The following is an 18,756-nucleotide window of genomic DNA, read 5'->3' on the forward strand; positions in this document are numbered from 1 at the left end:
GACGATGGCGAGGAAGACGCCGGCGTTTTTGTTGTTGCTCCACGACGGAGCGCCAGGGCGAAGAAGGCTCCCCTTCACAGCGTTCTGATCCGTCTGACACAGATGAATCGGAGGAGGAGAAATGGGTGCCACTTGGAGAGAGCGATGACGATGGTAAAAAGTAGCCTATTTTTTGTATCGCGTTTGAGATGAAATGATCACACACACAACATTCGAGTATAATTGTCACGCATTGTTTATAACTTATGCCGCCGGCATGACTCGCTTCACGTTTCCTCTTGCCAGCTCTCCCTCTCAAGGGAGAGCTCTGTCACAATCAAGGGAGGGGGAATCACATGGATACGTCAAACCGCGTCACACACCCGTCCCCAGCAACCAAGTAACGAAACATGTGTCACATAAACATTTCAAAGTTTACAGCACTAACGTAGCTATTGTGTGATCTTCTGTGCTAACGTTAGTTATGAGAGGTAACGTGACAGCAGGTAACGTTACAGCACTCATTATTCCTGTGTGTGTGTGTGTGTGTGTGTGTGTGTGTGTGTGTGTGTGAGAGAGAGTGTGTGAGTGTGACCACATAAGGGTTCGTTCCATTTGTTTATGCTTTTATCAAGCTAAGCTAAAAATCCACATGGCAACTGTAAAAGTAAATTATTTATTTGATTTTGTGCACATATTTATCATACTTTGATAAATACTGCGGCCAAGCCTCATCTGTCAAGAAACCCCAGGGGCCAGACTCTCTCTCTCTCTCTGTAGCCGCTCACTGGGCGGGATGGACCGACAAATACATTCTCTTATTTTTTATTTTTTATTTATTTATTTGGGAAAACAAATACTGTATAATGTGTCTGATGTGTCACTGAGGCAAAAAATAAAAGGCTCAAAAGAGAGTTCTGCTTGAAACGTTGTCCTTCACTAAAAACCTCTTTTTCTCATATTTATGTTCCAAGGAGGGCATTTTTAGTGAAAACAAGCTAACTTCCACTGCTTGTAACTAAACAAGGAAACATGGGAGAGTTTCAGTTTTTTACAAGGGGTAAGAAGAGAGTCTCTGCTTTATTGTGAGATATGTTGTGTAATTTTATTCCTAGCACAGAATATTCTGTGGGTCCTGGAAGATCAGGAAATATGCTCAAAATCCTGGCACTGGGAGCACACAGACCGAAATGACCCTGGCAGAGAATGAGTTAATAAGCAAGCTGTGTGACCTTACCTCTGATGCCGAACCTCCATCTTCATTTTCTGCTTGGGAGTCCTGTCTCCATGGCGAATGACAGCAATGACACAGCGGAGCTCCATCCTGAGTACAGAATCCTAGTGAGTCATGGTTTGGGACGGCGTAAAATCCAACAGGAGGACAGTAGTGGGATTTGACACTGAAGCATACATACCTACACCAACACACATTTTCACTGCCTATACCGATTCAGACTTACAACGTTACAATTTCACTTAGCAGACGCTTTTATCCAAAGCGACGTACATCTGAGCTTTATATACAACACAAGCAATGATCTAGTCAGAAGACGACAACATGAGTAAGTGCCATGAGGCTAAGCTTAAGTCTGAATGGACCTAGGTGCCACCAGGCAGTGCACAGAGCATTGCACTCAGACATCATCATCATAATAATAATGATAATGATAATAATAATAATAATAATAATAATAATACGCTGTTGTTGTTTTTACGTTTTGGTCTGAAAGAAATGTTCTATGGTCTCTCCTGTTTCTAAATATAGCTGAACCATTTGGTTTGACTAAGTAAAACAATTTTTATAAGCATTTTACAAAATGTCTATGGGAAAATAAAGGGCGGATGAAATCTTTTGGTGCGTATGCCGTATGCCTAACCCGGAAGTGGACGTGACTTTGGCAGCTTGGTGGCAGCTCATACGCACATGGTTCCAGAGGTGGTGGGAACAATAGGGATGTCTTCAGCCTCCAGTGGTATGGACCAGGGGATCTGAAACTGTGGGGCCAGTTCTCTCATGATGATGTTTCTGTAGGACAGGCACCAAATGACATCAGAATTCTGTCAACAGAACCAGGCAGGAAAGACAGAACCAGGCAGGAAAGACAGAACCAGGCAGGAAAGACAGAACCAGGCAGGAAAGACAGAACAGACTGTGACTGACCATGTCCTACAAATGGCTCTACACAGCGTTGCCCTGTGGAGTTGTACTTAAAGCTTACTATTCTCCTAATTTGTGGATTATGACAACTCTTTTCTTTCATATTTACATGAATCGACTTCAGTTTCTTGTTCCGACTAATTTTTCATTTGGTGTATATTCAGAATATAACCAAATTTCTTTCAGGTTTTACTCTAGGGTAGAATTTAATTCAAATCTGCTTCTTTTGAATAATTTCGAGAATTTCCAGATTTACAATACAGTAGGGCTGTGGCGATTCACTTATCTCCCGATTCGATACTATCACGATTCTTGGGTGCCGATTCGATTTATATTGCGATTCTTAAGTATTGCGATTCTACGATTATTGCGATTCGATATTACGATTTATTGCGATTTTTGTTTATTTTTTTCTTTTCTTTTTTCAGTTTGTTTGCTTTTTTACACTAGATTAGAACATGGGAAAAGTTGAATCATACACTAGAGACTGTATATTATATATCATGAGTAGGGCTGGGCGATATAGTTACAAACAGGGGCGGACTGGGATCATAATTCAGGCCGGGCATTAGATACCAAGCAGGCCAGGCCGATATGGGCCAACGCGCGTGAAATTTGGGCCGTTTGAAGCCAGATTTGGGCCGTTTGAAGTCCAATTTTACAATGAGATGCACCCACTTTAACCCTGAAGTGTAATTATTACTTCAGACTAACTAATAAAGTAATAAAACCACTAGTAAACCAGTAGGCAGCGCCTGGCCTGCTGTTCAGTGAGTGGCCTGACTGCAAGCACCCAAAAAAAAAAAATAATAATTTGCGATTATCGATTCTGGAATAAAAGATCGATCCAAAAAATCGTGACATTAAAAATCGCGATACTTAGGTGAATCGATTTTTTCCCCCACCCCTACAATACAGTATTTCAATTTGTGCTAAGCTAACTGCTAACGGCCGACATCACACATGAACGGCATCAGAGGCGGTCGCTGGACTAGGCGGTCGCACGCTGTGAATACCTATTGCGGCTGATTGCAGCTTTAATTTGGTATTCCCAGCGTCACTATTGTTTCTGGTCAGATTCTTATACTTTGCACATTGTAATTGCGTCTAGCTCCTTGGCCAAACAACATGCCCAAACAAAGTTATTATTTGATTTAATGATTATGTAAAAAATGGCAGAGTTATTAGCCAATCAGATTTTGACCAAATTCAATCTATCAGAAGTCCACTTCACAGTAGCCTCGCGTCACCAGGCTCTTCTCGGCGAGAAAGAGCCTGGCTTCCGTTCACAATTGATTTTGTCACCCTACCTGGTTCCAGCCTAGAGCCCACCCTAGACAGGAAGGGCAGCGTTTCTAGCTCGTCAACTTTTACGTTAACTTGACAATTTGACACAAGTATCAGAACGGCAAACAACAAAACAAAAGATGGACGTACCGAACGAAGTTTTTAAAGAAGTTATTTTAGAAACATTGCGGATTCACAATCTCATATCTTTTAAGCCAATACAGAAGCTTTGCATCAGACAATTAATCGAGGAAAGAGACGTCAAGCTAATGGCAACAAAGACGTTTTTTTGGCGCACTTCCTTCATTCATTCATTCTGGTTCCGTGGTTTACGCCCGCATGACAAAAAGCGGGGTGAAAGGTGTCCAGACTACTTCACAGTGGTCTAACTCAGTGGGCACACACTCTTAGGGACAGCCCGACGAATGACGACGCAGTACCGATTTCAATTTGTGCTAAGCTAACCGCTAATGCCCGAAATCGCACATTAACTACTCATAAATAGGGACTCACATTCACTTCCTGAGTGATAGGTGTAGTTAATAAAAGCATGGAGATATGGATCTACAGATACAAGTCCAATATCCATTTGATATGTCTTATTAGATTTGATATGTGCTCTGCTTTGCCAGATACAAATGCTCTCAGAAACCAGACGTGGTTAAAAATCCCACCCAAGTGGTGAAGCAAGCGGTGCAGTTTTGCACATGTTGGACCCGTGTGCATCCGTGCGCGTCCATGTGTGTGTGTGTGTGTGTGTGTGTGTGTGTGTGTGTGTGTGTGTCTGCATGCATGTGTGTGCGTGTGTGTGTGTGTCTGCATGCATGTGTGTGCGTGTGTGTGTTTCACCGGCTTAGAGCCGCAGCGCCTTCTGTCTCCGCTCCCACTTCCTTGTACAGTCGGGAGGGGAGGGGCCTAGGCTAAATCCACACACACATCTCGTGCGCACACATCCCGCGCTCCACTCAAACACACACAGTCACTTATAGAAGCGACTGTATAGGCAATGTGGAAATATATTTTCTAAAACCTTTCTCACCCCAGGATCTTGGCACAGTCATCGTAGTACTTCATGGAGTTCTTGACAAAGCTGAAGCCGTTGACGTCGCAGACGTATGACTGCCCGTTGGCACGCAGCAAGTCAAACCCACATACTGTTTGCTGTCCAAAAAGAAGGACAGGAAGAGAACATGTAAAAAGGTATAGACGGTTTTAACTTGACATTAACTTGAACATAAACATTCTAAATTGCCCCAAACTTCCTGTTGTAGTGTTTCATCACGTCTCTCCTCTCATAAGAACACATCATGTCTCTCCTCTCATAAGAACACATCATGTCTCCTCTCATAAGAACACATCATGTCTCCTCTCATAAGAACACATCATGTCTCCTCTCATAAGAACACATCATGTCTCCTCTCATAAGAACACATCATGTCTCTCCTCTCATAAGAACACATCATGTCTCCTCTCATAAGAACACATCATGTCTCCTCTCATAAGAACACATCATGTCTCCTCTCATAAGAACACATCATGTCTCCTCTCATAAGAACACATCATGTCTCTCCTCTCATAAGAACACATCATGTCTCCTCTCATAAGAACACATCATGTCTCCTCTCATAAGAACACATCATGTCTCTCCTCTCATAAGAACACATCATGTCTCCTCTCATAAGAACACATCATGTCTCCTCTCATAAGAACACATCATGTCTCCTCTCATAAGAACACATCATGTCTCCTCTCATAAGAACACATCATGTCTCCTCTCATAAGAACACATCATGTCTCCTCTCATAAGAACACATCATGTCTCCTCTCATAAGAACACATCATGTCTCTCCTCTCATAAGAACACATCATGTCTCCTCTCATAAGAACACATCATGTCTCCTCTCATAAGAAGACATCATGTCTCCTCTCATAAGAACACATCATGTCTCCTCTCATAAGAAGACAGCACGTCTCCTCTCATAAGAACACATCATGTCTCTCCTCTCATAAGAAGACAGCACGTCTCCTCTCATAAGAACACATCATGTCTCTCCTCTCATAAGAAGACAGCACGTCTCCTCTCATAAGGCCATGCAAGATGATATAATAAGCCAAGTCCACATGATCTTAGCTGTCCATGTGGGGACAACCGCACATGCTGCTGTGGTATTCGCACAGTTACCTTGAACGCCAGGCAAACTTTCCAAGCGATGAGCTTCTCTCTGGCATTGAGGATGACGGGGTAGCGCACCTCCTTGCCCTCGCTGTCTCGCTCCACTTTGCCGTCAAGGGCCGGAGACTTCCTGGCCTCCGCGTGGGCATAGTCGGGCCCTACTGTATAAACCTACACATAAACACACATACACAGAGATACACACTGTGGCAACACACATCACGCGTGGGCATAGTCGGGCCCTACTGTATAAACCTACACATAGACACACATACACAGAGATACACAACACACATCACGCGCGGGCATAGTCGGGCCCTACTGTATAAACCTACACATAGACACACATACACAGAGATACACACTGTGGCAACACACATCACGGGTGGGCATAGTCGGGCCCTACTGTATAAACCTACACATAAAACACACAATCAATAAGACACACATACACAGAGATACACACTGTGGCAACTAGGGCTGTCACTTTTCATTCGAAATTCGAATGCAACTTCGAATGTGGGGGAGGGGTTCGTGTTCGATATGTAAATTGACTGTTCGAATTTTTTTTTTTTTTTTTTTTTTTTTTTTATGAACCAAAATTAACCAACTGCTGCTTGCTGGTAATGTTAATCCCATGTCAGAAAAAGTCTCCAGATTTGTCACGTTAGTCTCTTCTGAGAAAGATTGTCTCCAGGGTCTGAAAAGTTGTCTCGAGTTGGATGCAGCCAAGTTTGTGAGGCAGTGTTGTGACTGTGAGCGTCCAAGCTAACACGTCGGGCTGATGCCCGGTGGCCTGGACTGAAAAAAAAAAAAAAAAAAAAAAAAAAAAAAAAATTAATTAACCAAAAAACTTCGAATATATTCGAACGAATTTCGGGCAATTAACACCTTAAGTGCCATAGCCGAAATAATTCGTCTTACATAATCCAACGCTTAAGTGCCAGAGCCGAGTTTACTCGTCTTACATAAACATTTTTTTTTTTTTGACGGTGGAACATCAATCAACAACTTTTACATCTTCGAGATCACTATTGGAGCAAGATAATGTGTATAATCTATTTTACCGACCCACTAAGTGTTGACAGTGCTCCCCCAGACGACCGAAATCAAAGAAAAAACTGCCGCGGGACCAAGCCGTTCAAGGAAATGCCGTGGCGATTTTACAGTAACAGACTTGTCTTGCCTGAGAGCGGCCGCGCACCGGCAGCAGCACACAGAGAGCGGAGAGCGATTTGCAAAATAGATCATAGGTGAAACACACTTTGAAACACCTCAGAAAGGCCAGAATCAACATCTGCCCATCGCCCACGCATTCCCCGGCCCATCTTGACTCGCACAAGGAGCGTCTGCACGCAGGCAAGCAGGCAGGCAGGCACACAGGCAGGCAGCAGCAAAAGCGCTTCTGACACGCCCGCTGTACAGCCAGGAGGAAGGAGGAGAAGACACACGGAGGGAGGAGTTTGAATGAGAGGGGTGTTTCCTGTTGTTATGGAGGAAATTACTGTTCAAAACTATTGTTTAGAATGTCTGACGGTCTTACTGATGCCAAAAATGAATGGTTAAAGTGACTGTTTCACAAAAAGCCATTTATCTCTGAATAAATTTCCAGACGCTGAAACCATGCTGTACTCAACGGCTAATATCTACATAACTACTAACTCTGCAAACTAACTCTTTTAGACAGAGAAAGCACACATTCTATTAGTTATTTTTAGATGATTGGTGTTCATGAATTCTTAACAGAAAAGAATCCTCGGCTGTCTCTAAAATGAGCCAGAATCGTCAAAAACACCCCTGGCACAACTTACCTACAGGAATGAAAACATGGCTGGCATTCAATGTGTTAAAGTTCGTTCGAACTTTATTTTGGGAAAAAGTGACAGCCCTAGTGGCAACACACATCATGCAGACCATTCAAGTAAGGTCTGGCTATGATCAGGAGTTCCCTGCATGTTTTAGAAAGTGCATAAGGTAAATAATGTGCATAAGATAATGAATGTGACTTCTCTAGACGACCCCAATGCCACGCCCACTTTTGTTTACAGCTTCAGATATTGAATACAAACCATTGAGCGGTGTGGTCACTGCTCTTGGACTACACTACACCAAGCCAAATTACAATATTTGTACTATTATTTTGTACCGGCTGAAATAGCAGTTCAGCTGGAGTCCCGTATCATTAAGAGTCATAAAATTGTCTTTGAAGGTTATCCTTACTTTTAAAAGGAATACACTACGTTTTTGAGAGATTGTACCGTTGGCCAACTTCCCTGTTAAGGGATGAGAACACAGACACCAAATAGTAGGGGTGCACCGATCGATCGGCACGCAATCTGTATCGGCCATTGATCCATATTTGCGTGTATCCTCCGAACGTTAATAGCTCCGGTTAGCTTTAGCCGCTTTAGCTTAATCGATAAAATAGTTTCCTTGGGTCGAAGTTATTTTTCTTGTGTAACAGGGCAATCCCGGAAAATGGAGTATTTTTGTTGAGTGAACTGAACTGCATTGAACTGGTAACATGGAAATCCCGAAGTGGAATGATTTTTGTTCTTTTATAAACTGAACTGAGGGAACTGGACTGAACTACTAGCCATTTAGTTCAACACAGTCTTGTGCTCCAATTATCTCAAACACAAAAAATCATGTTGGCGGTTTCCTTTAGCCTACACAGTATAAAATATTGATGTAGAAAAAAAGAAAATGTGCTGCACTTTCAATTTGATGCAGGAAATGTAGGCCTATATGTAAAATGGAAACTGTTCTATAATAGACTGCTATAGCTGCTTAAAAAATAAATAAATAAATATATATATATATATATATCGGTGATCGGTCGATGATCGGTTGGGCAGATATTTCTCATAGGTGATCGGCAATCGGTGATCGGTGGCAAAAAAACGTGATCGGTGCACCCCTACCAAATAGCCATTAGCCATGTGCCCAGGGGAGATCACTGGCTCTGATGTGCCATGTTAACACTATGTTGAGTCATAATCAATGGACAACATCTCTCCAAAGTGACAGAAGGAGACCTTATAGTGGCTGTAAAGCAGTAGGACACGGTAATGAGACCTTATAGTGGCTGTAAAGCAGTAGGACACGGTAATGATACCTTATAGTGGCTGTAAAGCAGTAGGACACGGTAATGAGACCTTATAGTGGCTGTAAAGCAGTAGGACACGGTAATGATACCTTATAGTGGCTGTAAAGCAGTAGGACACGGTAATGAGACCTTATAGTGGCTGTAAAGCAGTAGGACACGGTAATGAGACCTTATAGTGGCTGTAAAGCAGTAGGACACGGTAATGAGACCTTATAGTGGCTGTAAAGCAGTAGGACACGGTAATGAGACCTTATAGTGGCTGTAAAGCAGTAGGACACGGTAATGAGACCTTATAGTGGCTGTAAAGCAGTAGGACACGGTAATGATACCTTATAGTGGCTGTAAAGCAGTAGGACACGGTAATGAGACCTTATAGTGGCTGTAAAGCAGTAGGACACGGTAATGAGACCTTATAGTGGCTGTAAAGCAGTAGGACACGGTAATGAGACCTTATAGTGGCTGTAAAGCAGTAGGACACGGTAATGAGACCTTATAGTGGCTGTAAAGCAGTAGGACACGGTAATGTCGATCGCTACGTGAGATAAAACATTTAATGAAGAAAGTCCGCAATCAATCTGAGTGCAGTTACCTTGACATCGGTGCCATCTGTTGGCATGAACTCCTCATAGATGTAGGATCCTGTTTTCCTCACGTTGCTCTCAGGGGAGTAAACACTGCTTCTGCTACCAATCTAGAGACACAAGGAACTGCTCTCAGGGGAGTAAACACTGCTTCTGCTACCAATCTAGAGACACAAGGAACACTAGAAACACTGGAAAACTGGAACAACACAAAGGCATGCTTATTAGTAGAAATTAGGGCTGTCGCGGTACATGTATTCGTCCCGTGAGTTCACGGTACGGGCATCACGGTACGTCGTCTCACGGTACGTGAAACGACACGACGAATACGTCAAATCCAGAAGCACCTAAACGCCGTTTGAACGCCATTGAATTGAATTGAATTAAACGCCACAGAACAAGTGGCTAAACATTACATAACACTGACAAAGCTGTTAACTTGTAAACAAGCAACTTACATGGATGTGTGTGGGATGACGAGCAAGATGCAGTGAGGAAGAGGGGATGACTCCTTGTCATGTTCCAATAATCCATTAGATGACCGAACATAATCATTATGGTAAACAAAACTCGCATCCAATAACGTTAAGGCGCTGACAGGGTTATTTCCCGTACTTACTGGGAAAGACAGTGGGGGTATTATATCTTTCAACAGTAACTACAACTTCTTACAACATAAATAAACAAAATGGAAACGATTATAAAACAAATGATTGGTCTTTACCGAACGATCTCAGTCATTACAGCATTGCAGTAGTAACAGGCTTGCTGTCAATCTTAATGTTGTTCTTCTTCTGCCGTTTTATTCTCCTTCTACTGAACATGTAGGTATTTTGACGTTGACTAAGGAAATACTGCCGCCTAGTGGCCGCTTTTAGATAGGTTTCCAAATGAGTGCTTAAATCAAACGCATCAATAGCAAATGCTACATAAAACAAATACAACAGGGGGAGGGGTTGGTGGGAGTATATTAGGCTACTCCACACATGCGCTCTGTTTACAAACTTGTGTACAATAAAGATTTAAAGTGGGGGGAAATGCCTTTGCCCTGTCAAACAGCTGGAATACAGACATCTGAGAGGGAGGCGCACCCCACACTTTGAAAATCGCTGCTCTAGAGTAAAACGTTTTTGTGTGGATTGCCTAGATCATATTAAATAGTGGACATTTATTCATTCCCACTTATTAGACACTATTTCTGATGGTAAAATTAGCGTAAAAAGCAGAATTCAGAAAAATTCAAAAGGGAAAAAAACAGAATTTGGGATTTGTTGCTTTTTTCCCCATTGTACCGTATTCATACAGAACCGTGACCCCAAAACCGAGGTACGTACCGAACCGTGACTTTTGTGTTCCATGACACCCCTAGTAGAAATTGAAGTAGAATGACAGGTTGAGGTAAATGACTCATTATAAAACGGCTCTCTCAAATCAAGCAATCTGATTGGCTCACAGCTGTGGTATATTTAGCGTATACCACACTAATATACCACAGTTATGAGAAAACTGAAAACTGAGAAAACCACTGGTAGCTAGCTAGCCTTGTACCCTCACTAACGGGAGCTCCGCACCACAATACCCAGAGTGCCTTGCGGGAGTGTTTCCTGTCGTCTCCTGCTAGTGACGTCATCAGTATTTCGTGTATGCCGGCATGCAGCGTGCATCCTACTGATTCACAAGCCTTCGCCATGTTTTACAGTCAACTTTGGCAGTGAACTTGTGCAGTGAGGCAACATGAACCTGCATGGTTTTTGAATTTTGAAATGGAGTTTGGTTAAATGAGAGGTTTGGTTAACCAGCCAACAGAAGATTTGCTTCATGCGTTTCCACTGCACTTAGTCGCATTTATCTTTTATTGATAGTTGGTGAACTTGTCCACCTCCTCCCCCAAGCGTAAAAGCTGTTTTGAGGAAATGCCATTTCCTCATTTAACAGTGCTTGTCCCTCATCTAGCAAAGCCTTCTGCAGGCTCACCGGAATGAGTTTTGAAATGGAGGGACAATAAAATGTCCCCCCACCGACATAATGGTAAATGGTAAATGGCCTGCATTTATATAGCGCTTTTATCCAAAGCGCTTTACAATCAGTAGGTAGTCTACATTCACCCATTCATACACCGATGGCGGCAGGCTGCCACGCAGGGTGCCTACACACCATCGGGAGCAAGGAGGGTGAAGTGTCTTGCCCAAGGACACAACAACAGCAGCTGGGAGGGAGCGGGGATCGAACCACCAACCCTTGCGTCATTGGCTGACCCGCTCTACCTCCTGAGCTAAAGCCGCCCCGACATGATTGCAAGTTCTTGGTAAACGACACAATAACGTTTTGGACGTGTTTTACGAGTTACGTTACGAGTTTGCACAGTCTCGCTGTCGCCGCTCGTCGGCGGCAAGGGTCCAAGTCGAGGCTGCGCAGAACCTTGTCAGCGCCTTAAGGCATTTATATATTTCAAAAACTTGGAGATTCTGACAAATGCTTTCATTTCTACTCGTCTTGATTACTGTAATTACACTTTTACCATCTTGCTTTGACTTGACTTGACTTTCCATTTTTCATGTCATGTGAAACCTGTATCTTACCTTTTTATGTACTTGCATTTGATCATGTATTCTTTATTTAAAAAAAAGTTGCTCTGTTTTGTAAAGCACTTTGTAACTGCATTTTGATACGCATTACTTGGTGAACGATCTAACACCACTTATTACTGAATGAAAGAAAGTGATTAAAGTTAAAGTTTTTAAAGTTAGATCATTTAATTCTTCAGACTTTTTGAGGACCTGTAGAGATATTAGGGGTGGGGGGGGGAATCGATACACCATAGTATCGCGATATTTTGCCTGACGATATTGTATCGATATATTTTTTTTTAATGTTTGCAGGACATGCCATGCCAGGTCACTGGGCATCTGCCTGAAGCGCCCGATGTTGCAGTCCGCGCCTGCAGTGGCGTATTGAGTCCAGAGAAGCTTAAAGGAACACTCCGCCCATTTTCAACCAGCTTTGTATCATTAGAACATCAGTAGTACTGTATATCAGAAAACTGTAAACGGTTTTGAAGTCTGTCATTTAATTTGACAGTTATTGAGTGTTAAAGTGTGGACCAGTGACATCACTGGTCAACACTAACTCAAATTAATAACTCATTAACTCAAATCAACTCTCAATAACTGTCAAACTATTCATCATTCATGTAGTTTGACAGTTAATGAGTTATTAATTTGAGTTAGTGTGGACCATTGATGTCACTGGTCCACACTTTAACACTCAATAACTGTCAAATTAAATGACAGACTTCAAAACAGTTTACAGTTTTCTGATATACTACTGATGTTCTAATGATACAACGCTGGTTGAAAATGGGCAGAGTGTTCCTTTAATAATGTAGCCTACATGTGGGGCAAAAACAAAACAAAACAAAAAAACACTGCATGTTTTACTTCCGGTGAGGTCAAGGAAAAGGTAGGAAAAGGAGTTCGACAATATATCGAAATATCGCAATTTTCAATATATCGCAATGCTAGCAAGCATATCGCAATATTGCAATACTATCGTATCGTGACTCAAGTATCGTTTTAGTATCGTATCGTGGGCATCTGGTGATTCCCACCCCTAAGAGATATGCAGACTGTACCTTCCTGAAGAGCCTCTGGCTACCCCCACCAGCTGAGGTGGGGTAGTAGATGTAGACATTGTGGTCCTCAGCGCTTACTGGCTTCTCTACAAATGGTTTCTGGAACACTTCCCCGTTCACCTCCACGTGGTCCTCACCTTCCACTAGGTTACACTCTGGGAAACAAAACAGCAGTCCTTCCACTAGGTTACACTCTGGGAAAACAGCAGTCCTTCCACTAGGTTACACTCTGGGAAAACAGCAGTCCTTCCACTAGGTTACACTCTGGGAAAACAGCAGTCCTAACACTAGGTTACACTCTGGGAAAACAGCAGTCCTTCCACTAGGTTACACTCTGGGAAAACAGCAGTCCTTCCACTAGGTTACACTCTGGGAAAACAGCAGTCCTTCCACTAGGTTACACTCTGGGAAACAAAACAGCAGTCCTTCCACTAGGTTACACTCTGGGAAACAAAACAGCAGTCCTTCCACTAGGTTACACTCTGGGAAAACAGCAGTCCTTCCACTAGGTTACACTCTGGGAAAACAGCAGTCCTTCCACTAGGTTACACTCTGGGAAACAAAACAGCAGTCCTTCCACTAGGTTACACTCTGGGAAACAAAACAGCAGTCCTTCCACTAGGTTACACTCTGGGAAAACAGCAGTCCTTCCACTAGGTTACACTCTGGGAAAACAGCAGTCCTTCCACTAGGTTACACTCTGGGAAACAAAACAGCAGTCCTTCCACTAGGTTACACTCTGGGAAACAAAACAGCAGTCCTTCCACTAGGTTACACTCTGGGAAAACAGCAGTCCTTCCACTAGGTTACACTCTGGGAAAACAGCAGTCCTTCCACTAGGTTACACTCTGGGAAAACAGCAGTCCTTCCACTAGGTTACACTCTGGGAAAACAGCAGTCCTTCCACTAGGTTACACTCTGGGAAAACAGCAGTCCTAACACTAGGTTACACTCTGGGAAAACAGCAGTCCTAACACTAGGTTACACTCTGGGAAAACAGCAGTCCTAACACTAGGTTACACTCTGGGAAAACAGCAGTCCTTCCACTAGGTTACACTCTGGGAAAACAGCAGTCCTAACACTAGGTTACACTCTGGGAAAACAGCAGTCCTAACACTAGGTTACACTCTGGGAAAACAGCAGTCCCAGTACAGACAAGACCATGTGCTGTATTCTTGCACCTCTCAACATCAGCGAGGTTATTCCAGCTTAAGGATTTGCAAACAGAGAATATTTAGCAACAAAATAAAAGAGTTATTTGTTGCACCAACCTTGTGGTCTTGCAGGGTCCCTGTTGAGAATAGCATAGCGAGGCAGCTGGATCCCCTCTGCCGTCAGTATTCTGTATACCTCCCTCCTGAAAGAAAAGAAACACACGTCATCAGCACACTGATAAACCAGTGACATCAAACAGATGCTCATTAGAGGAAGCATTTAGCTTCTTTGCAATTGATTTCTTTACATTTTCATCATTTCCTAATTTTTTACAACTAAAAATTAGGGCCTGTGTCGACCTAGCGTCTTTTCCTCAGCTCCAGTGTCTTTTTTCACTTGTTTCCAATGGGGGGAGAGCGTATGCCGGCGCACACGGACGTGTAGAGAAAGTGCGCTGCGCCCAGCGTCTATTTTCACAGCGCTCCGGTGTTTTTGTGCCCCCGGCTCCCAGCTGAAAATATTGTAACTTTTCAGAAAGACGCTGGTGTCGGGTGCTCCTTTTCTGGCAACTAATCATATGGAGAAACTATCACAACGGAGACAGAAAGGCTCAATTGTGGGAGCAGATTGGCTAGACACTTAATATTTCTGGAGAGTGTTGAGCTAAATCACTGTATGTGTGTTGTTAGCTAATGTTAGCTGTCAGCTATCAAGCTAGCTACGGCACTGAACTAACGTTAGTTTCACACTGCTTCCTTGCATATTGTGCGCTGAGATCAGCGCTCCCCAGCGTTTAACTTCCAGCGTTTAACGGTCGGAAAAAGACGCTAGATGGACACACGGCCTAGTCACCTAACTAAACACAAAACCAGCACAAAATTATTGCACATACAGCTCATATAGTGATCTTTGATGTACATTACTACATTACATTATGTCATTTGGCAGATGCTTTTATCCAAAGCGACTTACAATATCACATTTTGTCAACAGTAGAGAAATCAACTATGCAACACAATCTATGACAGCTATGACTTTTCGAAGGAATAGAGTAGCACTTGCAGAAAGTAGTTTGAGAAGAGTCTCTCTCGTAACTCTCGTAACGGACAAGCCCGTCTTTTATTGTCACACGAACACCACAACACATGCATGCGGCCACAACACACTCATGCTGACGGTGGCCGGTGAAAAGTGTCCTCTGCATTTAACCCATCCAGGCATGTCCTTTCCAGTCTTGATCGGGATGAGCGACTTTTTAGCCCACGTAGCGGTGGAGGGGCGACATGCACGGGTGGAGCAGAGGGAGCGGTGTGAGGTTTGGAACCTGACGGAGGAGCTGTCTGGTGTACTGCCCTGTAGCCTACAGGCTGTGGGTTAGGGTTAGGGTTCAGTTCAGTGTCTTGAATTTGATGCGTGCCGAGATGGGAAGCCAGTGAAGGTCCCAGGAGAGGGGAGTGACGTGAGAGAATTTAGGTTGGTTGAACACCAGACATTGATTTGGGGCTCCTGTTTTGAGTTGAAGTGGTGGCCATCGCCATCTTGATTTTTCGTCAGCAGAGCGGGAGGGAATGGGTTGAGTCCTTGCACAGCTCACGTGAGATGGGGGTTATGGCATGTTGTGTGTCCGTGCTTGTTTGCCTCCATGTGAGTTTTAGGGTAATAGAGCTTTTACGAGGGTTTGTAGCAAAGTCCGCTTCAGCTCATCCAGAACGCTGCAGCCCGTCTGGTATTCAACCAACCCAAATTCTCTCATGCCACTCCCCTCTTCCGGGACCTTCACTGGCTTCCCATCTCGGCACGCATTCAATTCAAAACACTGGTACTGGCCTACAGGGCAGTACACCAGTCAGCTCCCCTGTACCTGCAATCTATGGTCAGGTTCCAAACCTCTCAGCGCTCCCTTCGCTCCTCCACCAGTGCAGGTCGCCTCGCCCCTCCTCCGCTACGGGGGCTCAAAAGTCGCTCATCCCATTCGCGACTCTTCTCGTCCCTGGCACCTCAATGGTGGAACGAGCTTCCACCTTCGGTCACGACGGCTGAATCACTGCCGATCTTTTGGATAAGACTAGACTCACCTTTTCAGGCTCCATCTGGGCCCTTCTTGAACTAACTTCTTTCTCTCTCTCAAAAAAAACAAAAACAAAACCCTAACCCTACCCTAACTAACCTAAAATCTAAACTAGGGATGTTCATCAATTATCGAAAATCGATAATCGATCGTTAAGGATTGGAATCGATCCTGTGGCATTTGGATCGATTTTTTAACTCATTGAATGCCAATGACGACAGCTGTCGTCAATTCAAATACTGACGTAGAGTGCCAATGACGACGGTTGTCGTCAATTGCGTTTTTTGACGGTGGGACGTGGATCAATCCCTGATACATCTCTGGTACAACTATTGTAGCTATTGGAGGTCTATAACCTATTTTACAGAACCCTTAGGTGGCGACAGTGCTCTCCACATAACAGAAAGGCAAGGAAAAAACAAAGAAGAAGTCGTTATGGAAACGGAAATCGCATCGCATCCGTATGCATCGATATGCTGAAGCACGTTACTGCAGCTGTGCCTGCAGCAGCCAATCTGCTCCCACAATTGAGCCGCTCTGTGTCGGTTGCGACAGCACATCCGCACATCCACACCGTGGAGTTATTATTCTCAACTGGAAGCATCGTTGCCGGTGACAAACACACGCGGAACGCTGTAAAAAAGCTGCACCCTTCACTGTGCGCACAGCAAACTCAGCAGAGAGCCACCACAGACAGGAGGAGGAGTGTGCAGTTGAGGCGAGGCGGGGCGGGGCGGGGCGGGGGGGGGGGGCACGCAGAGCAGCACGCAACACCCAGACAGACCCAGGCAGCAGGACAGGATTGACAAACGCAAGCCAGAATATCCGATGCCCACCAGCAGCAAATCAAGACCAGCAAGAAGCTGCAACCAGCAGCGCACGCAGGGGCCAGCGCTGCTGGTTGTAGCTAAAAATATTATTCTGCCAAACAAAATTCCCTGGCCTAAACTGTTTTATTGAAGGAAATTATTTTTGAGGTGTGACTACATTAGAAAAGATTAGCTTCAGAGTCAGTGTGTGCTTGAAATGTTTAATTTCACAAAAGGCCAATTATCTCAGCTTCTAGAAAAAAATTGCTCTTTTTGGATGAATCAAGCTATCTTCTCCGGCTCATAACTAAAGAACGGAAAATGGGATCAATAAACTTTTTTTTGCAGATGATAGAATAGAGTCTCATCGTTCTTTGTGCGTGTTCAGTGTTTACATAGTAATATCACACAATATTCTGTGGGCCTCGAGAAATCACTGAAAACGCTCTGAAACTCTGGCACTGGGAGCGTCCGTTCTCCAAAAGTGGCTGGCACTCAATGAGTTAATTATTAATTTTTTTTTTTTTTTTTTTTTTTTTTTTTTTTTTTTTTTTGGACTAGGTTTGGGTGGAATTCGTTCCTCCTCGCCCCACTCCATTGCACAGCCGACTAACGTGAGGTGGAGCTTCATATAGTCTCTAGTTTTCTGGCTGGGCACAGGCCTTTGTGCCAACAAAACTGTTTTAAACATGGGAAATTCACACCGGCATGCGCCGGGGGCAGCAGTGTTGGAGAGGAGACACATTGAAATAAAGAGTTCATTGAGGAGAACACGTTGTCTTTCGTATTTTCTGCCATAGGCATTCATTTTGTAAAAAAAAAAAAAAAAAAAAAAAAATTGAAAATATTGAAAATTTTCTAAGTATTAATAAAATCGATGATCGATAATTGATCGTTAATATTCACCGATTATCGATTTTGGAAAATTTTCAAAATGAACATCCCTAATCTAAACTAACCTAAACTAACCTTGTACCACTATTCCTTACAGAAGTTGTAGTTGTCATAGACTGTGTTGCATTGTAGTTGATTGCTCTATTTCTGACAAAAATGTGTTATTGTAAGTAGCTTTGGATAAAAGTGTCTGCCGAATGACGTAATGTAATGTAATGTAATGTAAAGTGCTTTACAGAAAACAGGGATGAAGGAGGAGAAATATGTTGGGCCTAAAACCACATGTCCATTGCCTTTACTGATCTTTACTGATCTTTACTGATCGGACATTTCACAGCACATTCACATATGAGGCCATCTATTCAGATGTCTCATGGGATAAAAATCATTCTATTCTGGCACAACGCCCTTTTTTTCTTTTCTTTTTTACAAAAGTATGAATGCATAATTCACACATTACATTATGCCAATTAAAATAGAGCTGGCTACTGGCAAGTGGCTAGTAGTCACATACAGTAGTACTGTGGCTACTGGCTAGTAGTCACATACAGTAGTACTGTGGCTACTGGCTAGTAGTCACATACAGTAGTACTGTGGCTACTGGCTAGTAGTCACATACAGTAGTGCTGTGGCTACTGGCAAGTGGCTAGTAGTCACATACAGTAGTACTGTGGCTACTGGCTAGTAGTCACATACAGTAGTACTGTGGCTACTGGCTAGTAGTCACATACAGTAGTACTGTGGCTACTGGCTAGTAGTCACATACAGTAGTACTGTGGCTACTGGCTAGTAGTCACATACAGTAGTGCTGTGGCTACTGGCTAGTAGTCACATACAGTAGTACTGTGGCTACTGGCTAGTAGTCACATACAGTAGTGCTGTGGCTACTGGCTAGTAGTCACATACAGTAGT

General features: G+C 43.5%; 1 protein-coding gene across 1 annotated transcript in view; it reads right to left on the minus strand.

Moving 5' to 3' along the window:
• ppip5k2 (diphosphoinositol pentakisphosphate kinase 2) overlaps positions 1–18,756 on the minus strand; it is a gene marked incomplete at both ends in the record, with an annotated part of 86,684 nt that overhangs the window by 61,967 nt on the left and 5,961 nt on the right. The window contains 7 exons of the mRNA XM_083641162.1: positions 1,217–1,303; positions 1,904–2,005; positions 4,464–4,585; positions 5,607–5,768; positions 9,296–9,397; positions 12,919–13,073; positions 14,190–14,275. Coding sequence (XP_083497288.1) covers positions 1,217–1,303; positions 1,904–2,005; positions 4,464–4,585; positions 5,607–5,768; positions 9,296–9,397; positions 12,919–13,073; positions 14,190–14,275 — 816 coding nt within the window. The remainder of the gene's footprint in view (positions 1–1,216; positions 1,304–1,903; positions 2,006–4,463; positions 4,586–5,606; positions 5,769–9,295; positions 9,398–12,918; positions 13,074–14,189; positions 14,276–18,756) is intronic.

This window comes from Poromitra crassiceps, assembly GCF_964638095.1.
Source record: "Poromitra crassiceps genome assembly, chromosome: 8".
NCBI lineage: Eukaryota > Metazoa > Chordata > Actinopteri > Beryciformes > Melamphaidae > Poromitra > Poromitra crassiceps.